The sequence below is a fragment of the Caloenas nicobarica genome, chromosome 30 (assembly GCF_036013445.1).
Source record: "Caloenas nicobarica isolate bCalNic1 chromosome 30, bCalNic1.hap1, whole genome shotgun sequence".
NCBI lineage: Eukaryota > Metazoa > Chordata > Aves > Columbiformes > Columbidae > Caloenas > Caloenas nicobarica.
In genome coordinates this window covers 789,791-807,822 of record NC_088274.1, presented here as the reverse complement: position 1 = coordinate 807,822, position 18,032 = coordinate 789,791, and the positions used below count along the sequence as shown (strand labels likewise).

Here is an 18,032-nt window from a genome sequence, read left to right as displayed (position 1 = left end):
GCCCATGGGCAGAGGCCCTGCTTTTGGTTGCACATTTGGCCAGCACCAAGCAGGGCTCCAGCCACAGTGCTGAAGAAAGTTCTCCTAGAAAAAGAAAAGGGTGTCTGTGTGTAACAGGGGAGGGTCTATGGGGGTTGGTTTGATTATTGTCAGAGGACTTTCCCCTGGCTTCTCACTGTCTTTTTTTTTTTTCTCATGACACTGCCCCATGCTCAGGAAAAGCAAATGTCCAATGGCAGCTCCATCACCCAGTTCCTCCTCCTGGCATTCACAGACACACGGGAGCTGCAGCTCTTGCACTTCTGGCTCTTCCTGGGCATCTACCTGGCTGCCCTCCTGGGCAACGGCCTCATAATCACCACCATAGCCTGTGACCAGCACCTGCACACCCCCATGTACTTCTTCCTGCTCAACCTCTCCCTCCTCGACCTGGGTTCCATCTCCACCACTGTCCCCAAGTCCATGGCCAACTCTCTGTGGGACACCAGGGCCATCTCCTACACAGGATGTGTTGCACAGCTATTTTTGTTTGTCTTTTCCATTTCAACAGAGTATTTTCTTCTCACGGTCATGTCCTACGACCGCTACATTGCCATCTGCAAACCCCTGCACTACGGGACCCTCCTGGGCAGCAGAGCTTGTGTCCACATGACAGCAGCTGCCTGGGCCACTGGGTTTCTCTATTCTTTGCTGCACACGGCCAATACATTTTTACTGCCGCTCTGCAAGGGCAATGCCCTGGACCAGTTCTTTTGTGAAATCCCCCAGATCCTCAAGCTCTCCTGCTCAGATGCCTACCTCAGGGAACTTGGGCTTCTTGCAGTTAGTATATTAGTAGCATTTCTGTGTTTCATTTACATCGTGCTGTCCTATGTGCAAATCTTCAGGGCCGTGCTGAGGATCCCCTCTGAGCAGGGACGGCACAAAGCCTTTTCTACCTGCCTCCCTCACCTGGCCGTGGTCTCCCTGTTTGTCAGCACTGGTGCATTTGCCTACCTGAAGCCCCCCTCCATCTCCTCCCCTTCACTGGATCTGGTGGTGTCGGTTCTGTACTCTTTGGTGCCTCCAGCAGTGAACCCCCTCATCTACAGCATGAGGAACCAGGAGCTCAAGGGTGCTGTGTGGAAACAGATGACTGGATTTCTTCTGAAGCTATAAAGTGTCTCTCTCTTCTTCTACATAAGAGTTATAGTCTAACTCATTGAAGGTTCATCCTGTCTGCAGTACTTTTTTTCTCTAGTTGTATTTATTGTGATAATGTTGTAATTCCCTTTGCAATTCACTGCCTGCTTTTCCTTTCTCACTGAGTGGCTGTGTCAATGCGGAATGGTGCTCTCTGTGTATAAGCAAAATAAAGAGCCCTTCAGCAAATACTTTTCTGCTGACATCCTAACTCCAAGGCCTTTTTGGAGCTACGGGGATAGTTCCTGTGTGCATGGGTGGAGGGGAAAAGAGTCCAGCCTGGCAGCACTGCCAGGGAGCAGCAGCGCTTGGCCTTCCAGAGCTGTTCTCGTTCCACTCCCACAGTCTCCTTCTCATCCCTTGTGTTGGTGCAAGGCCTGAGTGCTCTGGCAGCCTGGTCACCGTCCTGCTGTGTGTGAGTCCTGTGAGCGCAGGCAGGGACAGGCAATGGGCACTGCTGTGACAGAGCTGGCCTCAGAACAGCCTTTCCAGATGGCAAGGTGATCTCCTCAGGGCAGGGCCTGAAGGTTTATGTCTTCCTACAAAGTTTCTCTCAAGAACATTCCCATTACAGTGGCTGACAGATTGAAAAAGCTAAAAACTGTAGGCCTGCAGGGCTGGGCACACAGCAGTGTCCTCTCACAGCCAGGCCTCCTGCCAGAGACCTGCAGGACCAGCAGAGCAGGGTCTAGGCTGTGCCCCTGTGCACTGGACCCCCAATGCAATCTGCCCCAATCATCATGGACCAATCCCTCACAAAATCCATCTCCAGCACTGGCCTCTCACCCCAGCTCAGAGAGGTTCTTTCTCCCTCCATGGAAAGACACTGAATGAGTGGGTCAGAAGTCCATGTTTGCATTGTACAAATGAGATGTGAGAATGAATGTCATGTACATGAGGAAAGATGAACCCAAGTAAGCACAAATGCTGTCAGATATTCCGGGGGTACCATTTTGCACCTGGGACACGGCAACCCTGGCTGTACAGACAGACTAGAGGACGAGATGCTGGAGAGCAGCTCTGCGGTGAGGGATCTGGGGGTTCTGGTCAATGGCAAGTTGAACATGAGCCACCAGTGTCCCTGCAGCCAAGAGGGACCCGTGTCCTGGTGCATCCAGTACAGCACGGCCAGCCGGGCAGGGAGGGGATTGTCCCGCTCTGCTCTGCGCTGGGGCGGCCTCACCTGCAGCATTCACTGTGTGCAGGGCTGGGGACACAGGATCAAAAGGAGATAAAGCTACTGGAGAGTGTCCAGAAGAGGCTACGAAGTTGGGGAAGAGTTTGGAGGGGACGGCATCTGAGGAGCAGCTGAAGTCCCTGGGTTTGTTCAGCCTGGAGGAGACTGAGATCTCTTGGCGGTCTACATCTTCCTCACAAGAGGAGCTGGAGGGGCAGGAACCGAACTCTTCTCCTTAGTGACCAATGACAGAACCCGAGGGAATGTCAGGAGGATGTGCCAGGGGAGGGTCAGTTGGACATGAGGAAAAGGTTCTTCACTCAGAGGGTGCTGGACACTGGAACAGGCTCCCCAGGGAGGTGTCACGGCCCCAACCTGACAGTGTTCAAGAAGAGACTGGACAACGTCCTCAGACACACGGTGTGAACTGTGGGGTGTCCTGTGCAGGGACAGGAGTTGGACCTGATGATCCTGTGGGTCCTTCCAGCTCAGGAAATTCTATGATTCTATGGCTTTTTTAGGTTTCTGTTTGGTATTTTCTTTTTCATTATCATAGGTATAATTTTTAATATTGCATATTTTAATTTCAATTGCTTTAATTTCTTTTTTTTTTTTTTTTTTTTTTATTCCAATTACTAAACTCTTTTTATCTCAACCCACAAGTGTTCTCACTGTTACCTTTCCGTTTCTCTCCCCTGTCCCGCTGCGGGGAGGGAGCGAGCGGCTGCGTGGGGCTCAGTTACCGGCTGGGGTTCAACACGACGGTCCTTTCTCCACCCCTTGTTCCACCCCATGGGCATCAGGCTCAGGTCCCACACGATCCAACACGTCCTCACCAACCACCGCTCCCCTGCCCACCCTTTGATGTCACACACACACAGTTGCCCTCAGCCCATGGGCCGCCCTGTGAAACGTCCATGAAATGTCACAACTCCCCGTTGAGCTCATGGAGTCCGTGGCTTTAGGCTCCGTCTGTTCCGTGGCCACTCCGGACAGCACAGGTGTCTGTTCCGTGGGGTCACGGGCACCAAACCCAGCTCGGGTGGGAACCAAGAGGGTCCCCTCGTGTTCAGGGCCCAAAGCGCCACCTGCAGCATCTGCCCGTCCTTTTGAGTGCCCAGAGCCTCCTTCTTGGGGCCCAAATCCTCATGTTCGGGGTCCCAACGTGTCTTTTATCACCCACGGCCTCTGATCAGGGCCCACAGTTTCATGTTTGGGTGGAGCTCGTTGCCTGGCAACAGCCAACCGGAAGTCTATGGGGAGTTCAGGGGACCCAGGACAGCCAATACATTTGAGGAGGTGGGGCAAGTCATGTGATTGATATGTACCCAGCCAATCCAGCTTTGAGGCCTGCAGGAAAGGTGGCGAGAGCTGACCGAGCTGGGCAGCGTTCAGGGGCGGGCCGTGCTGGCTGCACCAATCACAGCTGGCGGGAGTGCAGCACATGGATGATTGACAAGCGACCTGACCCATCACCTGATAGGAGGAGTCTGGGACAACTCGCAACGAGCCAATCACAGGAAACATCACCTCAGGGGAGGAGACTGACAGCCCTCCCGCCCAATGGCGGCGCAGCCCAGGCTGAGGAGGCGGCGGCTCTGCGGGCGGCCAGGCTGAGCTTTGCCGTGGCGCCCGTGGAGCTGCCCCAAGGCTGAGCAGCCCCCGGCCCAGCCCTGGGGCCCTTTTTCCTGCAACTGGGGCCCTGGGGATGTTGTTGCTGCATCTGGCTCAGGTGTGCGTGGGCTGCTCTGGCCTTGTTCTCCTGGGCGGGGGGAAATGGTACCGAAAAGTCGGCAAAAAGGTTCTTTAACACGGTTTGGAAAGTGGTAAAAGCAGCACTTTAGTTACAGCGCCGGACACTCGCAAGATTGCTGCTCTGATCGAGCGTGCGTGTGATTCTCACTTCTTGGTATTTCTTACATACACCTCTTGCATATTCATTTGTTTCTCCTGCTTAGTTAATGCATCAAACATAAATTATTTCCATAAACCCGCCATAACTTTGCTGAAGTCCATCCTTGGTACTCGAGAGTCTTCATCAGGGTCTCTGGTGTCCCCGGTTTCTCCCCAGCTGCTGCCCCCCCGGTGTCGGCTTCTTGACCTGATTGCTTGATTGTGCATTTTCCCCTCTTGCTGTCTTTTTGTCCTTTTTTTTCTTTCCTTTCTGTTCTGTTCCCGGTCCCATCTTTTCTCACCGTATCCCCCTGTCCAGCTGCTGCCCCTTCTTTCCTCTCTCTCTTGCTCTGTTTTTCCTCTCTCCATCTCTCTGTCCCACTGCCCACCACAGTTGTTTATTCCTTCAGTGCTGTCCCGCCCCCTGTTCCTTTGCCCTTTCTCTGTCACTCCATCCCAGTCCCAGTGTATTTTTAATTTGTTTTTTCATCTCAGTCCTGAACCATTACTACATTTTTCTTCTTCCACCCCTTTGTCCTGCTCCCTGCCCCTGTCTTTGTCTCTCCTTCCCTTTGTGGTGCTGCCCATCTCATTTTCTGTGTCTGTAGGGCTGGGGATCATTTAGGAGCTGGTCTCCTCCTGCAGACGGCAGAGCCGGGTGTAGTTGTTGAGTGGCTGGTATAATGGGCTCCATAAAATAAGAACAAGAATCTTGCTTTTTTGTGGTGTTTTTTTTTTTTTTCTCACACCATCTGAACTTCAGTAAGCAAGAGGAAGAGTGGTTGACAGAGTCTGTTTTCTGAGAGTAACATGTTCCTGTACCTTTCCAATCTTTCTATGGTGCAGGATTTCTGCCCTTGCAGAGAGGACTGCAAAACCCGCTCCTGTCAGGTTGGACTTTGCCTCCCAATGCGGCGCAGCCTCTTCCATTGTGACATCACTCACTGCCGTTGATGTCACAAAGCAGCATCAGCGCTGAGGTCGGCACAGCAGGGTATAAAAGCAGGGGTCTCCCTGCGCCTTTGTCACTCTCGATCTTGAGGGAACTGAGATCGCAGAGCTTTTGGTTCACTCGTGAGCGAGCCAGATGCTTGTTACCTGCACCTCAGCAGGTACCAAGAGGCAGACGGAAAAGGTTGAAGGTCTGAACGGGTATGTTTGAAAAATCCTCCTCCCCTTTGCCCAGGTGTGTTTTCCACCTCATCAGCTGGGGTGGGTGGAGGGTGGACAGGAGAGGAACACGAGGGCAGCCTGAGAGCTCGCTCTGGAGCTGGTGGAAGGCAGCAGCCGCCTTTCAGCCTCTTCATGACCACAGGGGCAAGGCCCAGAAAGCCTTTGATCTCTGCAGAATGAGGGACAGGTCTATTTTGGATCACATGGAGGGAGTCCCAAGCAGTGGCCCCGATACAGCCTGCCGTAGGGGCACAGGCTGAACCTTCTCTTGAGAGGGTGGAGAACAGGATCAGCACAAGTGCCCATCGGGTGGTGGGCAGGAGAAACAGCGTTCATCATGTGCCTTCCATTTCCAAAGAATACCTGTCCACCCCATCAGATGTGAACTGTGGCCACAGCTCTTGTTGCAACTCCTGCTCTTAGTCCAGAGTCAATCTTGAGCCCTTTGTCCCTAACGAAACAATCGCTGCCATGACAAATCCCCCACTGGTGCAGCTGGTGACAACCCCAGCAGTGACTCAAGCTGGTGCAGGACCAAGCCAACGCACACGCCAGGAACGCCAGGCTCAAGGGCTGCAGTCCCTGCTGCTGCTCTCCAGTCTGCTGCTGATCTGCACGGGAACTGCCAGCTTCACCAGCCTTTTCCTCCTTGTTGTTCTGCAGGAAGATGAAGGCACTGAAGGCAACAATCCTGGTGCTGCTTCTCGGCCTGTTCTCTCTCGGTGAGTCTCTGCAGAGCTCCGACCTGAGGACGGTGCTTTAGGATGAACTCAGGGCTCCATCCTGCCCTGGTCCGCTTCCCCCTCTGTGACCAGAGGAGCTCAGCTGAGAGCAGAAAGCCCCTGACAGAGCTGTGCCAGTCCCTGCTCCAGCGGGACGGGTGTGGGGGTGAGGAAGGGGTGACTTGCCTTCCCCAGGAGGGCTAAGCCAGTTCTCTTCAGCCGAGGGAGAGGCTGTGGCTGAGCTCTCCTGCCCCAGGGGGATGAAAATCTTCTGCAGGACAAGGAGCACAGTCCAGGGCAGGGAACATCCATCTCTCGTGGAGCCCATACGCCATGATGGCCACTGTCAAAGACAATAAGAGGAGAGACAACTACGGCACTTGGGAGAGACACAGAAAGGGGAGAGGGCAGCCCGAGGCAAAACCCAGCCTTAGACCAAGTTCTAAGCTCCAGTGTGTGTCTGACAGGTGTTTTCCACGTGGGACAGCTTGGCACCTTAATGCTCTGGAGCACTGTGGCGGAGCTAGGACACCTGAGCGAAACCAAATCCCTGCCAGACCAGCTCGGAAAGCTCCAGGAACAGCTTTATAATCTGCGCTGGAGCACAAAGGATGTGGCTGAGCGGGCTCTCCATGAAGGCGTGAAGCAGGGAAGGCTCCCAGGCTTTACCGGACGGGTAAGGGCACAAGGCAGAAGGATCTACTCAGGGGTTTTATCCTCCCTCCGGCACGTATCCTACTCCATTCCCTGTCACAGCCAACAGGCTGGTGCTGCTGGAACAAGTGCTGTCATGGCCACGCTTCCTTGTCTCTCTGTGCTGCCTGGCCTGGGGCCTCTCCATGGGAAAAGCCCCTTCCCGCAGCTCCAGCATTCAGAGCACTGGAGTGAGCAGCCCCCCTTTCTGATCCCATCAAGCACAGCAGAGCAAACCTGGGAGGCTTCCAGGCAATTTAGTTGTTCCTTCCATCTGATATGGGCCTTGTCCCCATTCACCTTGGCTGGCCTTGCAGGGGAGCTGCTTGCCCCCTTCCTTTTCCTTCCAACAGGCGCTCTCCTTTGTGTTCCTTCCCAGGCGGTTCAGGAGATCATCAATGAAGCCCTGGAGAAGCTGGAAGAAATGCAGGTTCCAATGCCTGATTACGCCCTAAAATCAGCAGGTATCGTGACGCTGTACAAACAAACCAGTTCCAAAGCGCTTCCTGTCCAGATTGACAAGATGGCCATTGGAACGTGCCCAGGGGTAGGAGAGAAGGGCGAGAAGTCAAGGGTCACCTTGTGCCCTACAAGTGCCCCCACTGACAGAGCCTGTAATGGGCCAGACCCCATGGGAAGCACAGAAAGCCTGGTTCACGTTCTTGTATTTTTGCACAGCCCCAGGACTCCCTGCTGTGTGTTCTAGAGGGGTCATTCCAGTAAGAAAGAGGGGAACCCACTGTAGGACATGGATGCCAACTGAGAAGCTTTTTCAAGTCAACAGTGCAATATTGCTCCCAACACTGCCTGATGATTCTGCTCATGTTTGAATTTCCAGGGGCTGCTGTCATTCATTCAAGGACTTCTCCATCCCTCCGGAATGACAAAGCCAAAGTCTTCCTGTACTCCATGCCGGTGATGGATTACATGAGGTCCCCTGAGCTTGTTCTTGAGGTAGGAGCACCAAGAAGCAGTAAAACAAGGGTCGGGAGGATGAACCACACACGCTGCTCTAGAGTTGCCTTTCCCCCCGTCTTTGCTCCTCGAAGCTTCTTCTCCTGCCTCCTTCTCGCATGGACCTGCTCTCCTCCTGTGTCTCCCTGCTGAGTATTTCCTGTCCCAGAGTGCCCCAGGTTCTCGGTGGGAGCTTCTACCAGGCCAGGCTGCTCCTGCAGTCTGTGTCTGCCCAGTCGCTGTGCAAACTGTCAGCACGGCACAGAAGGAGAAGGGCAGAGGTGCCTGCAGAGCTCTGGGAGAGGGCCAGGGCAACCTTCTCCATGTCAATGTAGTTTCTTCTTCTTTGTTCAGCCAGAAAATCATCCTGGAAGCTGCTGGCCCTTCCCAGGAAGTCAAGGACAGGTCTTCATCAAGCTGTCTGTGCCAGTCATTCCCAGAGCAGTCAGCATGGACCATGTGTCGGGGACAGCGTTCCATGGAGAAAGTGTCTCTGGAGCTCCAAAGGACTTTGCTGTCTACGTAAGTGATTTCTCTGGAGTGGGGGGCAGGGGGTTGCACAGCACTTCTATACAGGGGGTGAAGATGGTTCTGAGAGTGGAGTGGCCTGAAGGTTCCTCCTGGCTCTCAGAACAAACAGGCTCCTTGGAGTCGCTCCCTTCCCATTGTATTCCTCTTTTATTCAATGGACCACTCGAAAGGAAGCTTCTGGGGCAAGAGGCTACTCCAGGAGCCATAGGGAAAAGGAGCTGGATAGTGCATGGTCCTAGACCTTCTTGGCTTCCAATGCCAGTGGCATTTGTAATCCTCAGGTTACCTCCCTCTCACTGGGAGCGTCTGCTCCTTTTCTGACTGGCAGCTTGGACTCGTTGAGTAGGCAAGTGTGGCGTGCTGCCCACCTGCAGCTTCTCGTCTTTTCCTTGTGCTCATGGTCCTTGGACTACGTAGCCGAAATAACACTGTACTTCACCGACTGAAGTTCAGTCTTGCCATGTTGCACCAGACGCTCTTGTTTTCTCTACCCCTGTCCTTCTGTAGGGCTTCAAGGAAGAACACGACGAGCAGGGAACATTCCTGGGACGGTTCACCTTCCTGGCACCACTGAATCCCAGTCAGACCTTCCAGCTGAAGGTATGGGGACAAAGAGGGGGAGAACTGTAGGAGAGGAGGAGAAATGCGGCTGGATGGGGAGAGGCTTCCCTGCCAAAGGGCTACAGGCAGCCCTGTCCTTGAACGTGTGCCACGCTGGCCTTTCTTCTGATTTAACTTCCTGGTGGCATATGGCTGGACTGCCAGTCTTTTTCTCTTTCATTTTGGGTTTAAACTTCAGCACTTAGAAGCGCCACAGTTGAAACTAGAATCAGCTTGACTGTCTGGAGCCCAAGTGCATACAAGAGGCCACATCCCGTAGGATGCACAACTGCTGCTCTGCCAGTTAAAGACCAGAAATACTGGGCTTCCTGAGGATTCTGTTGGTGCTGGCAGTGAGCAGTGACAGGGAGGCCATTCTGTTTCCTTGGCTTTCTAGAGAAGGCAATGAGCTATTTTCCTGACACCACCACTGGGTCTTCTGACTGTGGAAGCCTGTGCCCCAAAGCAAGCGAGAACTTTCCAGTATATTTGCTGAGGCATCTGGGTGCTGCTTCTTCCTTTACTAGTTCTCATGGCCCAATGAGCTAGAGCAGGACAAGAACATCTTGACCACGACAGGTCCAAAGCCCTCGCGGGGCAGCTGGAAGGAAGCTGTTGAACGAGGCCGTCGCTGCGGCACTTCTGTCAGTGGTCACGTACCAGAGAGGAAAAGGCAACTCATTTCTTCTTGTCGTTTCAGAACGAGCTCCCTGGGGTCGTGAATTACATCCAGCTGCAAGTGCTGAGCAACTGGGGCCACCCGGACCACACCTGCCTGTATCGGTTCAGGGTGCACGGTGATCCGCCCAAAGACGGGGGAGAGGTGCCAGTTTCATCTATCAATAAATTCAATTAATGTTCACCAAGTCGAGTTCCAGTCTGCTTTGCCTGTGATGCTGACTGGTCCTCCCTGAGCTAACTGCAGCTCCCCGTCCTTCTCTCAACCCATCAGCTTATGGGAGACTTCAGGAGTCCACAGCAAGATTTTCCTTATTAGGGAAAACAGGAAAACTCAGTCACAAATCTGCAGAAAGCCTGACATCCACATGCTTGCTGCCTCCACAGGAACATCAGCAAGGCCCTGCCTGTACACCAAAGATTAAATTAATGGAGAGTTTTCCTGTGCAGGAAGCAACTAAGGATCAATGGAACCATCTGTTGTTACCTGTTTTCACAAGAGGCAGATGCTGCTTCAGTGTCCATCTTTCAGTGTGTTGCCGATGTGAAAATGGAAGTGTGTTTTTTTCTAAGAAGGACACCTTAACTGGAAAGTTGGTTCATGCCTCATTTGCCTCTCTGTGCCTATAATCGAATTAATAGCTCAGGAACCGTTACAGAGTGATTAGCAAAGCAATCTCAGGACACTTCAGAGATCCCATAACCACATGAGTCTGTCTTACCATTTGACCCCGAGTTCCCCAATCCCAAGGCAGGAGCAGGCAGGGCAGTCGTTTCCTCGAGTCACACCAGGGAGGAGAGAGCAGCAACAGCGCTTGGCACCCAGGGCTGGCAACAGCAATTTGTGCTCTGAGCTGGGGCTTAGTCCATGTGCAAGCCCAGCACGGATGCAGATACCAAAGTGAGGGTGTCAGTTCATCCCCGCTGCCACACACACGCTGCACCTTCTCCCATCGCCTCCTCCCGATGAGCTGTTTTCCAGCCCAGCTCAGACACCTGCACTCTGGCCCAGGGCTGACTGGGGCTGGTGACCCTCGGGGCAGCAGCAGGAACCGCTCTGACCCTGGTTGTGGGGCTGTCCCTGGGCTGAGCCCTCGGGCCCAGGGCTGCTGAACTGGGCCATGGTGGGGCCCAGGGGTGCTGAGGTCGACAGGTCCCCCCAGCCTGTCTGTGCTGGAGACACCTGCTCCTGCAGCAGCCCTGGTCCTGGACCTGAACCTGCTCCATCCTCATCCAGAAGCACACGTTTGTTTGGCATTTTCTTAAAACTGAAGATCATTCAGGTAGAGGGAGAGCCTGTTCAGCAGTTTGAGTAGTTTGGGGACAGAGGCCAGTTGGGGGCCAGGGCCCTCAGGGGTGGGGGCTGTTTCTGCCCCGTGCCCTTGTCCTGGCGCTCACAGCTGGGAAGGGACTTTCCAAAATCCTGCTGGGAGGAGCCAGATGTGCCCACCCCCGGCACAGGCTCAGAGTCTGCTGCCAGCCTGCCTTCAGATCATCTCTCCATAGAATCATAGGATCGCTTTGGTTGGAAGAGAGCCTCAGGTTCATGGAGTCCAAACATAACCCAACTCTAGTACTAACCCATGTCCCTAATGACCTCCAGTCTAAACCTCCCCTGGCACAACTTGAGGCCATTTCCTCTTGTCCTATCACTTGCTCCTTGGAGGAAGAGACCAACACCCTCCATGCTCCAACCTCCTTTCAGGCAGTTTTGGACAGCGATCAGGTCTCCCCTCAGCCTCCTGTTCTCCAGGCTGAACCCACCACTTCCCTCAACTGCTTTTCATCACACTTGTGCTCCGGCCCCTCAGCAGCTTTGTCGCCTCCTCTGCACTCTCTCTAGTGCCTCAATGTCCTTCTTCTGATGAGGGGCCAAAACTGAACACAGGTTTCAAGCTGTGGCCTCACCAGCACCGAGCACAGTGGCAACAATAAAGTGTGGCGGATGTTCTCTCTTGACCACACTCCCTTCCCCACTAAGGAAAGGGAAAAGGAGGAAAAGGGAGAGAGACTTACAAGTTGGAAAGTTTTAAAAAATAAAACAACAAAAATGAAAACTTTCGTCATAATACTAATAATGAGACAAATAAGGCAAAATATACAAAACCAATATTGTATTTCCCAGAGTAGCCAAAATGCTGCCACAGGGGCTGGTGTCACAGCAGAGGCTGCAGGGAAGACATCAGGAAGTCCTGGACTGGACTCGGCAGTGCACAGGAACTGGGTTCAAGGATGCAAGGACTGGAACCAGGATCAGGGTTGCAGGCAGGACAACGGGTAGGCTCCTCTTGAGATGCTGGCCATGGACCAAGAGCCTGAGACCCTTGTGATCTCCCAGCTTTAAACTGTGCATGACGTGGATGGCATGGAACAACTCGGTTTTCAATTGGCATCACTTGTTCTGTCCACCCCTCCCTGCAAGTACACCCCCCTCACTTATGCGACATAAGAGATTCATCAGTGATGTTGGCTGCTATGGCAAGAAAATATAGTCCTAGGCCTTTTCTGCATACCAGCCCTACTGTTAGCTCAGTAAAACTGTCAATATTGGCCATTGTCAGCTGTGGAGCAGACGGTGTTTGAAAAACATGCATCCAACTGCAGAAATATGCAGTTACTTAGAAGAGCTTAAGCTGAAAGGAAAATTCACCAAAAGAGAATTAGTCTTGTTTTAAAGAAAAGCAGGACAGCCCTCATCACAGTCTGCACCTTCCTCAGAGAGGCAGCAGAGGTGAGGGGCCAATATCCTGTCTCGGGTGACCAGTGAGAACAGGACAGGTGGAAATGGAATGAGGCTGCATCAGGGAGGAAGTTCTTCAGTGGAGGGTGGTCGGTCACTGGAACAGGCTCCCCAGGGAAGTGGTCACGGCTCCCAGCCTGTCAGAGGTCAAGGAGTGTCTGGACGATGCTCTTTGTCTTGTGGTTTAGTGTTATGTGGTCATGCGAGCAGCAGGGAGCTGGACTCGTTGATCCTTATGGGGATCTTCTAACTCGAGATATTCTATGATTCTGTGATGTTCGAGCTCAAGAATAGTCCATCCCAGACCCATTTGTGTGTGTGTGTGTGTTTGTCTCTTTCTGGGCTAACTGGGGAGATGAGGAGATCTCTGGGAGGGATCTAAACCTTATGTGTGTCATATGGATGAATATTTTCCACTAGCACAGTCAAGAGTACAGAGAGACATGGCGGGGTTGGGGAGGTGAGGAGCAGGTTCTCCATACAGTGATGGACCTCAGGCAGACTGCTGCTCCTTCCTGTCCACACCTCCTCAGGGGACACTCTGCATCAGTATCAATGGGAGAATTCTCCTATCACTTCTTCTAAGTGCTCTTTCTGTACCTTCCTCCTTCACTCCACCCTTGAAACTTATCTAATTAAGTGTACAAGTGTTGAAAACCAGATGTACATGATGGAAGTGACAGGGCTCTATCAGTCTTGTGTGATAACTGCCAGTCCCAGGCAGATACCTCAGGTACCCTGGGGGCTCTGGAGGTTTGAACTGGGGGCTTATGGTCAGACCATGGAGCTCTGCCTGAAAACATGAGAACTGCTCTCAGTTCTTCAAAAAACAAACAAACAAACAATACAAAACCACAACTTACTCATCAGCTAAAATGATTCAATATTTTAAATAAAATGTCCATGAATTTCTGTCCTGCCAAAATATGGATTTTTACAATATGTATGAATTGCAGGAGAAGAAATATTGTAGTTACCCTGTGCTTGTATTTCCAGAACTCTGCCTATGATACTGTGTATTTAATCCCCTGAACATCCAGGTGTTTCTACCTGTCCTTATTCAACCCACCATGTCTGCAGTCGTGTCTTCAGAAGCCTGTCTGGACATTTGCACTTTCCACTGTTCTCCAGAGGTTCTTCTCCTCTCACTCTTTGCTCATTCAGATCCCTCTCACCTCTCTCCCTGCTTTGAGCTTCAGGCAGGTAAAGCTGAATTGTCTTTCAGCCATTGCTCTCATACTCCCTGTAGGCAACTCTTCAATTGTGGTGATGGACCTCACTGGAAGTTGCTTAAACTAACGATAGAGTATATTTTATTGTTCATTATGTTGTGTTGTGTTTTCTTTCTCATTATCTTTTTTGCTTTTGCCAATTAAAAAAGCCTCTTTGTGCCTATTTAAATCCAGATCTCTAAGGAAAGCATGAAGTAATTCATGGAGAGAAGCTGTAACAATCAGGTGCCAACTTGAGTGGAAAATCTGATGTAAAGAAAAGTGATGTAACTGCCAGGGGGCCAATGAGCAAAACAGGGAGGTTGGAGAGGTGAGGAGCAAGGATGTCCATCCCGTGTCTGGCCTCGAGGGACTGCTTTTCCCACCTGTCCAACTTCCTCATTCTAAATATCCTCTTTACCTGCCCCCCTGAAACTTCTCTAATTAGCTCTACGAGTCTTCAGTACCTGACGAAAATGATGGAAGAGACACAGCTTCTGAGGGCTTGGGGCCTTTTAATGAGCCCATGGTATATTTGAGGCTGAGTCCATGAACCTCAGGTACTGAGAAGAGACTCAACAAAGCTCTCAAGGAGCCAAAGGCAAAAGCAAACCCCAAAGTTCCTTGAAGCATTAATGGGCCCCACTGAGGGCTGTTCCTGACAAAGCCTCCCCAGAGGCTCGTTAGAGCAGATAATTGGAGGCTGTGATGGCAGGGAGGCCAAGGCCCTGTGCAGGTGGCTCTGATGCTGAGAAACCCCTTGGTTTGCTTTCTGAAGCAGAAAGGAGAAGCCCTGACCTCCAGGCAATGGGGAGGGTGATCCTGTCCCTCACACACGGCTCAGGGCTCTTCCTGGGACCGTGGGATGTGGGTGTGCAAGGCCGAGGGAAGGACATGAGGTGACCTTGAGAAACTGTCTCTCTCAGAGGCATTCATGGAACCCCAAAGAATACCTGATGGCATTTCTGCTCACGTACATGATGTGGATGCTGTACTCTCCTCTGTACAAGGCAAACATGGACGGCTGACCTGCTCATTCACGAATAAACTTTCCAAGCTGATGTGACAGCCCAGGGCTGGAAATGGTAGTTGTGAGGGGCCAGCCCATGACGATGCCCTGGGGCAGCTTCCTCAGGGTGTCCAGTGCACAGGGGCACAGCCCAGACCCTGCTCTGCTGGTCCTGCAGGTCTCTGGCAGGAGGCCTGGCTGTGAGAGGACACTGCTGTGTGCCCAGCCCTGCAGGCCTACAGTTTTTCGCTTTTTCAATCTCTCAGTCAGTGTAATGGGAATCTTCTTGAGAGAAACTTCGTAGGAAGAGCCAAACCTTCAGGCCCTGCCCTGAGGAGATCACCTTGACATCTGGAAAGGCTGTTCTGAGGCCAGCTCTGTCACACAAGTGCCCATTGCCTGTCCCTGCCTGCGCTCACAGGACTCACACACAGCAGGACGGTGACCAGGCTGCCAGAGCACTCAGGCCTTGCACCAACACAAGGGATGAGAAGGAGAGTGTGGGAGTGGAACGAGAACAGCTCTGGAAGGCCAAGCGCTGGTGCTCCCTGGCAGTGCTGCCAGGCTGGACTCTTTTCCCCTCCACCCATGCACACAGGAACTATCCCCGTAGCTCCAAAAAGGCGTTGGAGTTAGGATGTCAGCAGAAAAGTATTTGCTGAAGGGCTCTTTATTTTGCTTATACACAGAGAGCACCATTCCGCATTGACACAGCCACTCAGTGAGAAAGGAAAAGCAGGCAGTGAATTGCAGAGGGAATTACAACATTATCACAATAAATAGAACTAGAGAAAAACGTACTGCAGACAGGATGAACCTTCAATGAGTTAGACTATAACTCTTATGTAGAAGAAGACAGAGACACTTTATAGCTTCAGAAGAAATCCAGTCATCTGTTTCCACACAGCATCCTTGAGCTCCTGGTTCCTCATGCTGTAGATGAGGGGGTTCACTGCTGGAGGCACCAAAGAGTACAGAACAGACACCACCAGATCCAGTGAAAGGGAGGAGATGGAGGGGGGCTTCAGGTGAGCAAATGTGGCAGTGCTGACAAACAGGGAGACCACGGCCAGGTGAGGGAGGCACGTGGAAAAGGCTTTGTGCCGTCCCTGCTCAGAGGGGATCCTCAGCACGGCCCTGAAGATCTGCACATAGGACAGCACAATGAAAATGAAACACACAGAAATCAAACAGACACTAAAGACAATAAGCCCAATTTCCCTGAGGTAGGTGTCTGAGCAGGAGAGCTTGAGGATCTGGGGGTTTTCACAGAAGAACTGGTCCAGGGCATTGCCCTTGCAGAGCGGCAGTGAAAATGTATTGGCCGTGTTCAGCAAAGAATAGAGAAACCCAGTGGCCCAGGCAGCTGCTGCCATGTGGACACAAGCTCTGCTGCCCAGGAGGGTCCCGTAGTGCAGGGGTTTGCAGATGGCAACGTAGCGGTCGTAGGACATGACCATGAGAATAAAATATTCTGCTGCAGCACAGAAAAGAAAAAAAAAGAGCTGGGCAGCACAACCTCTATATGAAATGGAGCTGGTGTCCCAGAGGGAATTGGCCATGGATTTGGGGACAGTGGTAGTAATGGAGCCCAGGTCGAGGAGGGCGAGGTTGAGCAGGAAGAAGTACATGGGGGTGTGGAGGTGCTGGTCACAGGCTATGGTGGTGATGATGAGGCCGTTGCCCAGGAGGGCAGCCAGGTAGATGCCCAGGAAGAGCCAGAAGTTCAAGAGCTGCAGCTCCCGTGTGTCTGGGAACGCCAGGAGGAGGAACTGGGTGATGGAGCTGCTGTTGGACATTTGCTGGCTCTGGTCATGGACACTGTCAGAGGACGGAATGACAGTGACACGTTAGGGGAGACTTCTCTGAGCAAAATCAAAGCCATTTCTCACACACCCTCCCCTGCTCCACACCCTTGTCCTTTTCCAGACCTTCCTTCAGCTCCGTGGCTGAGCCCTGGGTGGTGCTGGCTGGAGGTGCCGTGAGGAGCAGGGCCTGTGCCTGCTGGCTGCCCAGGAGTCAGCCCTGCTCTGCAGCAGGGGGACATGGCAACGGGGGGCAGGGGCCAGTCCTGGGGTTCAAAGTTGTCATCTGAAACTGCTGATGGTGAGAAGGGCCTGTCAGCATCTGCACTATCCCGAGAATGAAACAGGATGGTAAAATGAAATTTGAAATGTTTCGGTTTTTACAGCTTCACTGAGTACAGAGTGTTAGAGATTGGAACAGATGTCGAAAGATCATCTAGTCCAATCCTGCAATTCCCCTGGAGAGTGTACTTGGATGTCATAAACCCTCAGCATTTCTGCTGCACTCAGGGAGAACAGAGTGAGTCCTGCAAGGCAGGAGAATGCCTGTGGGTCAGTGCAGAGTGAGGGCAGCTGCTCTGTCCCTCTGTCTTGCTCCAGCTGCCCTGGGCTGGCACCTTGCTGAGATGGAGGCTGATCACACTGCCATGTTACCCTGAAAAGCCCCCAGGCACTGCTGAGAGCAGAGGTTTGCAGGTTGGAAAAAAGGACAGGTCAGCCTAAGGCTGATGGGTTCAGCAGATGTGATGCTGCTGCTGTCCATGGGCAGAGGAGTGGCTGAAGGGATGTTCTGAGGCTTCTGGCAGATGTGCTGATCACTCAGAGCTGCAGTTCAGGAGTCTCAGAGACTTGTTAAAACTTGAGAACTCCTTTTGCATTTATTCTTTTCTACACCCCTCTCCCTCCCCCCAGTCTTGGAATAGGAAACGCAAAGCACAGACTCAGGAAAGCTCCTTATCTTTATAGTAATACCTGTATAGATCTTCTCCTTGAAACCTCCAATTGGAAGCAGTCTGCAGTGAGCTGGAGCTGTGAGCAGCCCTTACCCATGGAGAACGCAGCAGCAGAAGGACCCTGCCCTGCCGGGGTTCGCTCCTTCCACCCACAGCTTCTCCCCTCAGTGTTGCTGGGATCTCCCCGGGCAGGCTGAGCGCTGACCCTGGCAGGCGGCAGAGTCCCTGCCCCGGCACAGCCCTGGGGTGCCGGGACCCTGCTCTGCAGGACAGCCCTGGGCACCCCTGCCTGCACATTTGCATTTACACCCCACAGCCATCCTTGGGAGAACGCAGCATTCATGTCTTGTCACTCTGACAGTGCAGAAGGCAATCCCTGCTCTGCAGCACATCCTCCTCCTCTTCACCAGAGAATCTCTGAGAGCTGTACTTACATCTCTTGCAGGCTCTGCAATGTGACAGCTTTCTGAGATCCTCCCAAGATTTGCAGATGCAATGCCCTGCAGCCACAGGCTTAATATCTGAGAAGATTTTTCTCCAAGTGAGCTCTCATCTGTCCTCCCACTCCAGACTGTGTTTCCCCTCTCTGTGCCTGGCTCCTGTCCCCTCGGTGCTGCAGGCAGAGCTCTCAGCCCTGCTGCGCTTTGCAGAAGAGCTGCTCCTGGGCAGAGCTGTCTCTCTGCAGCGCTGCCGCTTGCCATGAGCTCCCTC

The 18,032-nt window shown here is 52.7% G+C and overlaps 2 protein-coding genes across 2 annotated transcripts; one reads left to right on the top strand and one right to left on the bottom strand.

The window, feature by feature from the left end:
• Positions 1 to 606: 606 nt before the first annotated feature.
• LOC135999820 (olfactory receptor 14J1-like) lies at positions 607 to 14,107 on the top strand (the record flags this gene model as incomplete). Its single annotated transcript, XM_065653395.1, has 2 exons — positions 607 to 1,068; positions 14,003 to 14,107. Coding segments are annotated over 2 exons (567 nt in total), but the record flags the coding sequence as incomplete, so codon positions are not given.
• A 1,241-nt stretch (positions 14,108 to 15,348) lies between these two features.
• LOC135999818 (olfactory receptor 14J1-like) lies at positions 15,349 to 15,981 on the bottom strand (the record flags this gene model as incomplete). The annotated part of the gene is made up of 2 exons (XM_065653394.1): positions 15,349 to 15,363; positions 15,520 to 15,981. Coding segments are annotated over 2 exons (477 nt in total), but the record flags the coding sequence as incomplete, so codon positions are not given.
• Between the last annotated feature and the right edge of the window lie 2,051 nt (positions 15,982 to 18,032).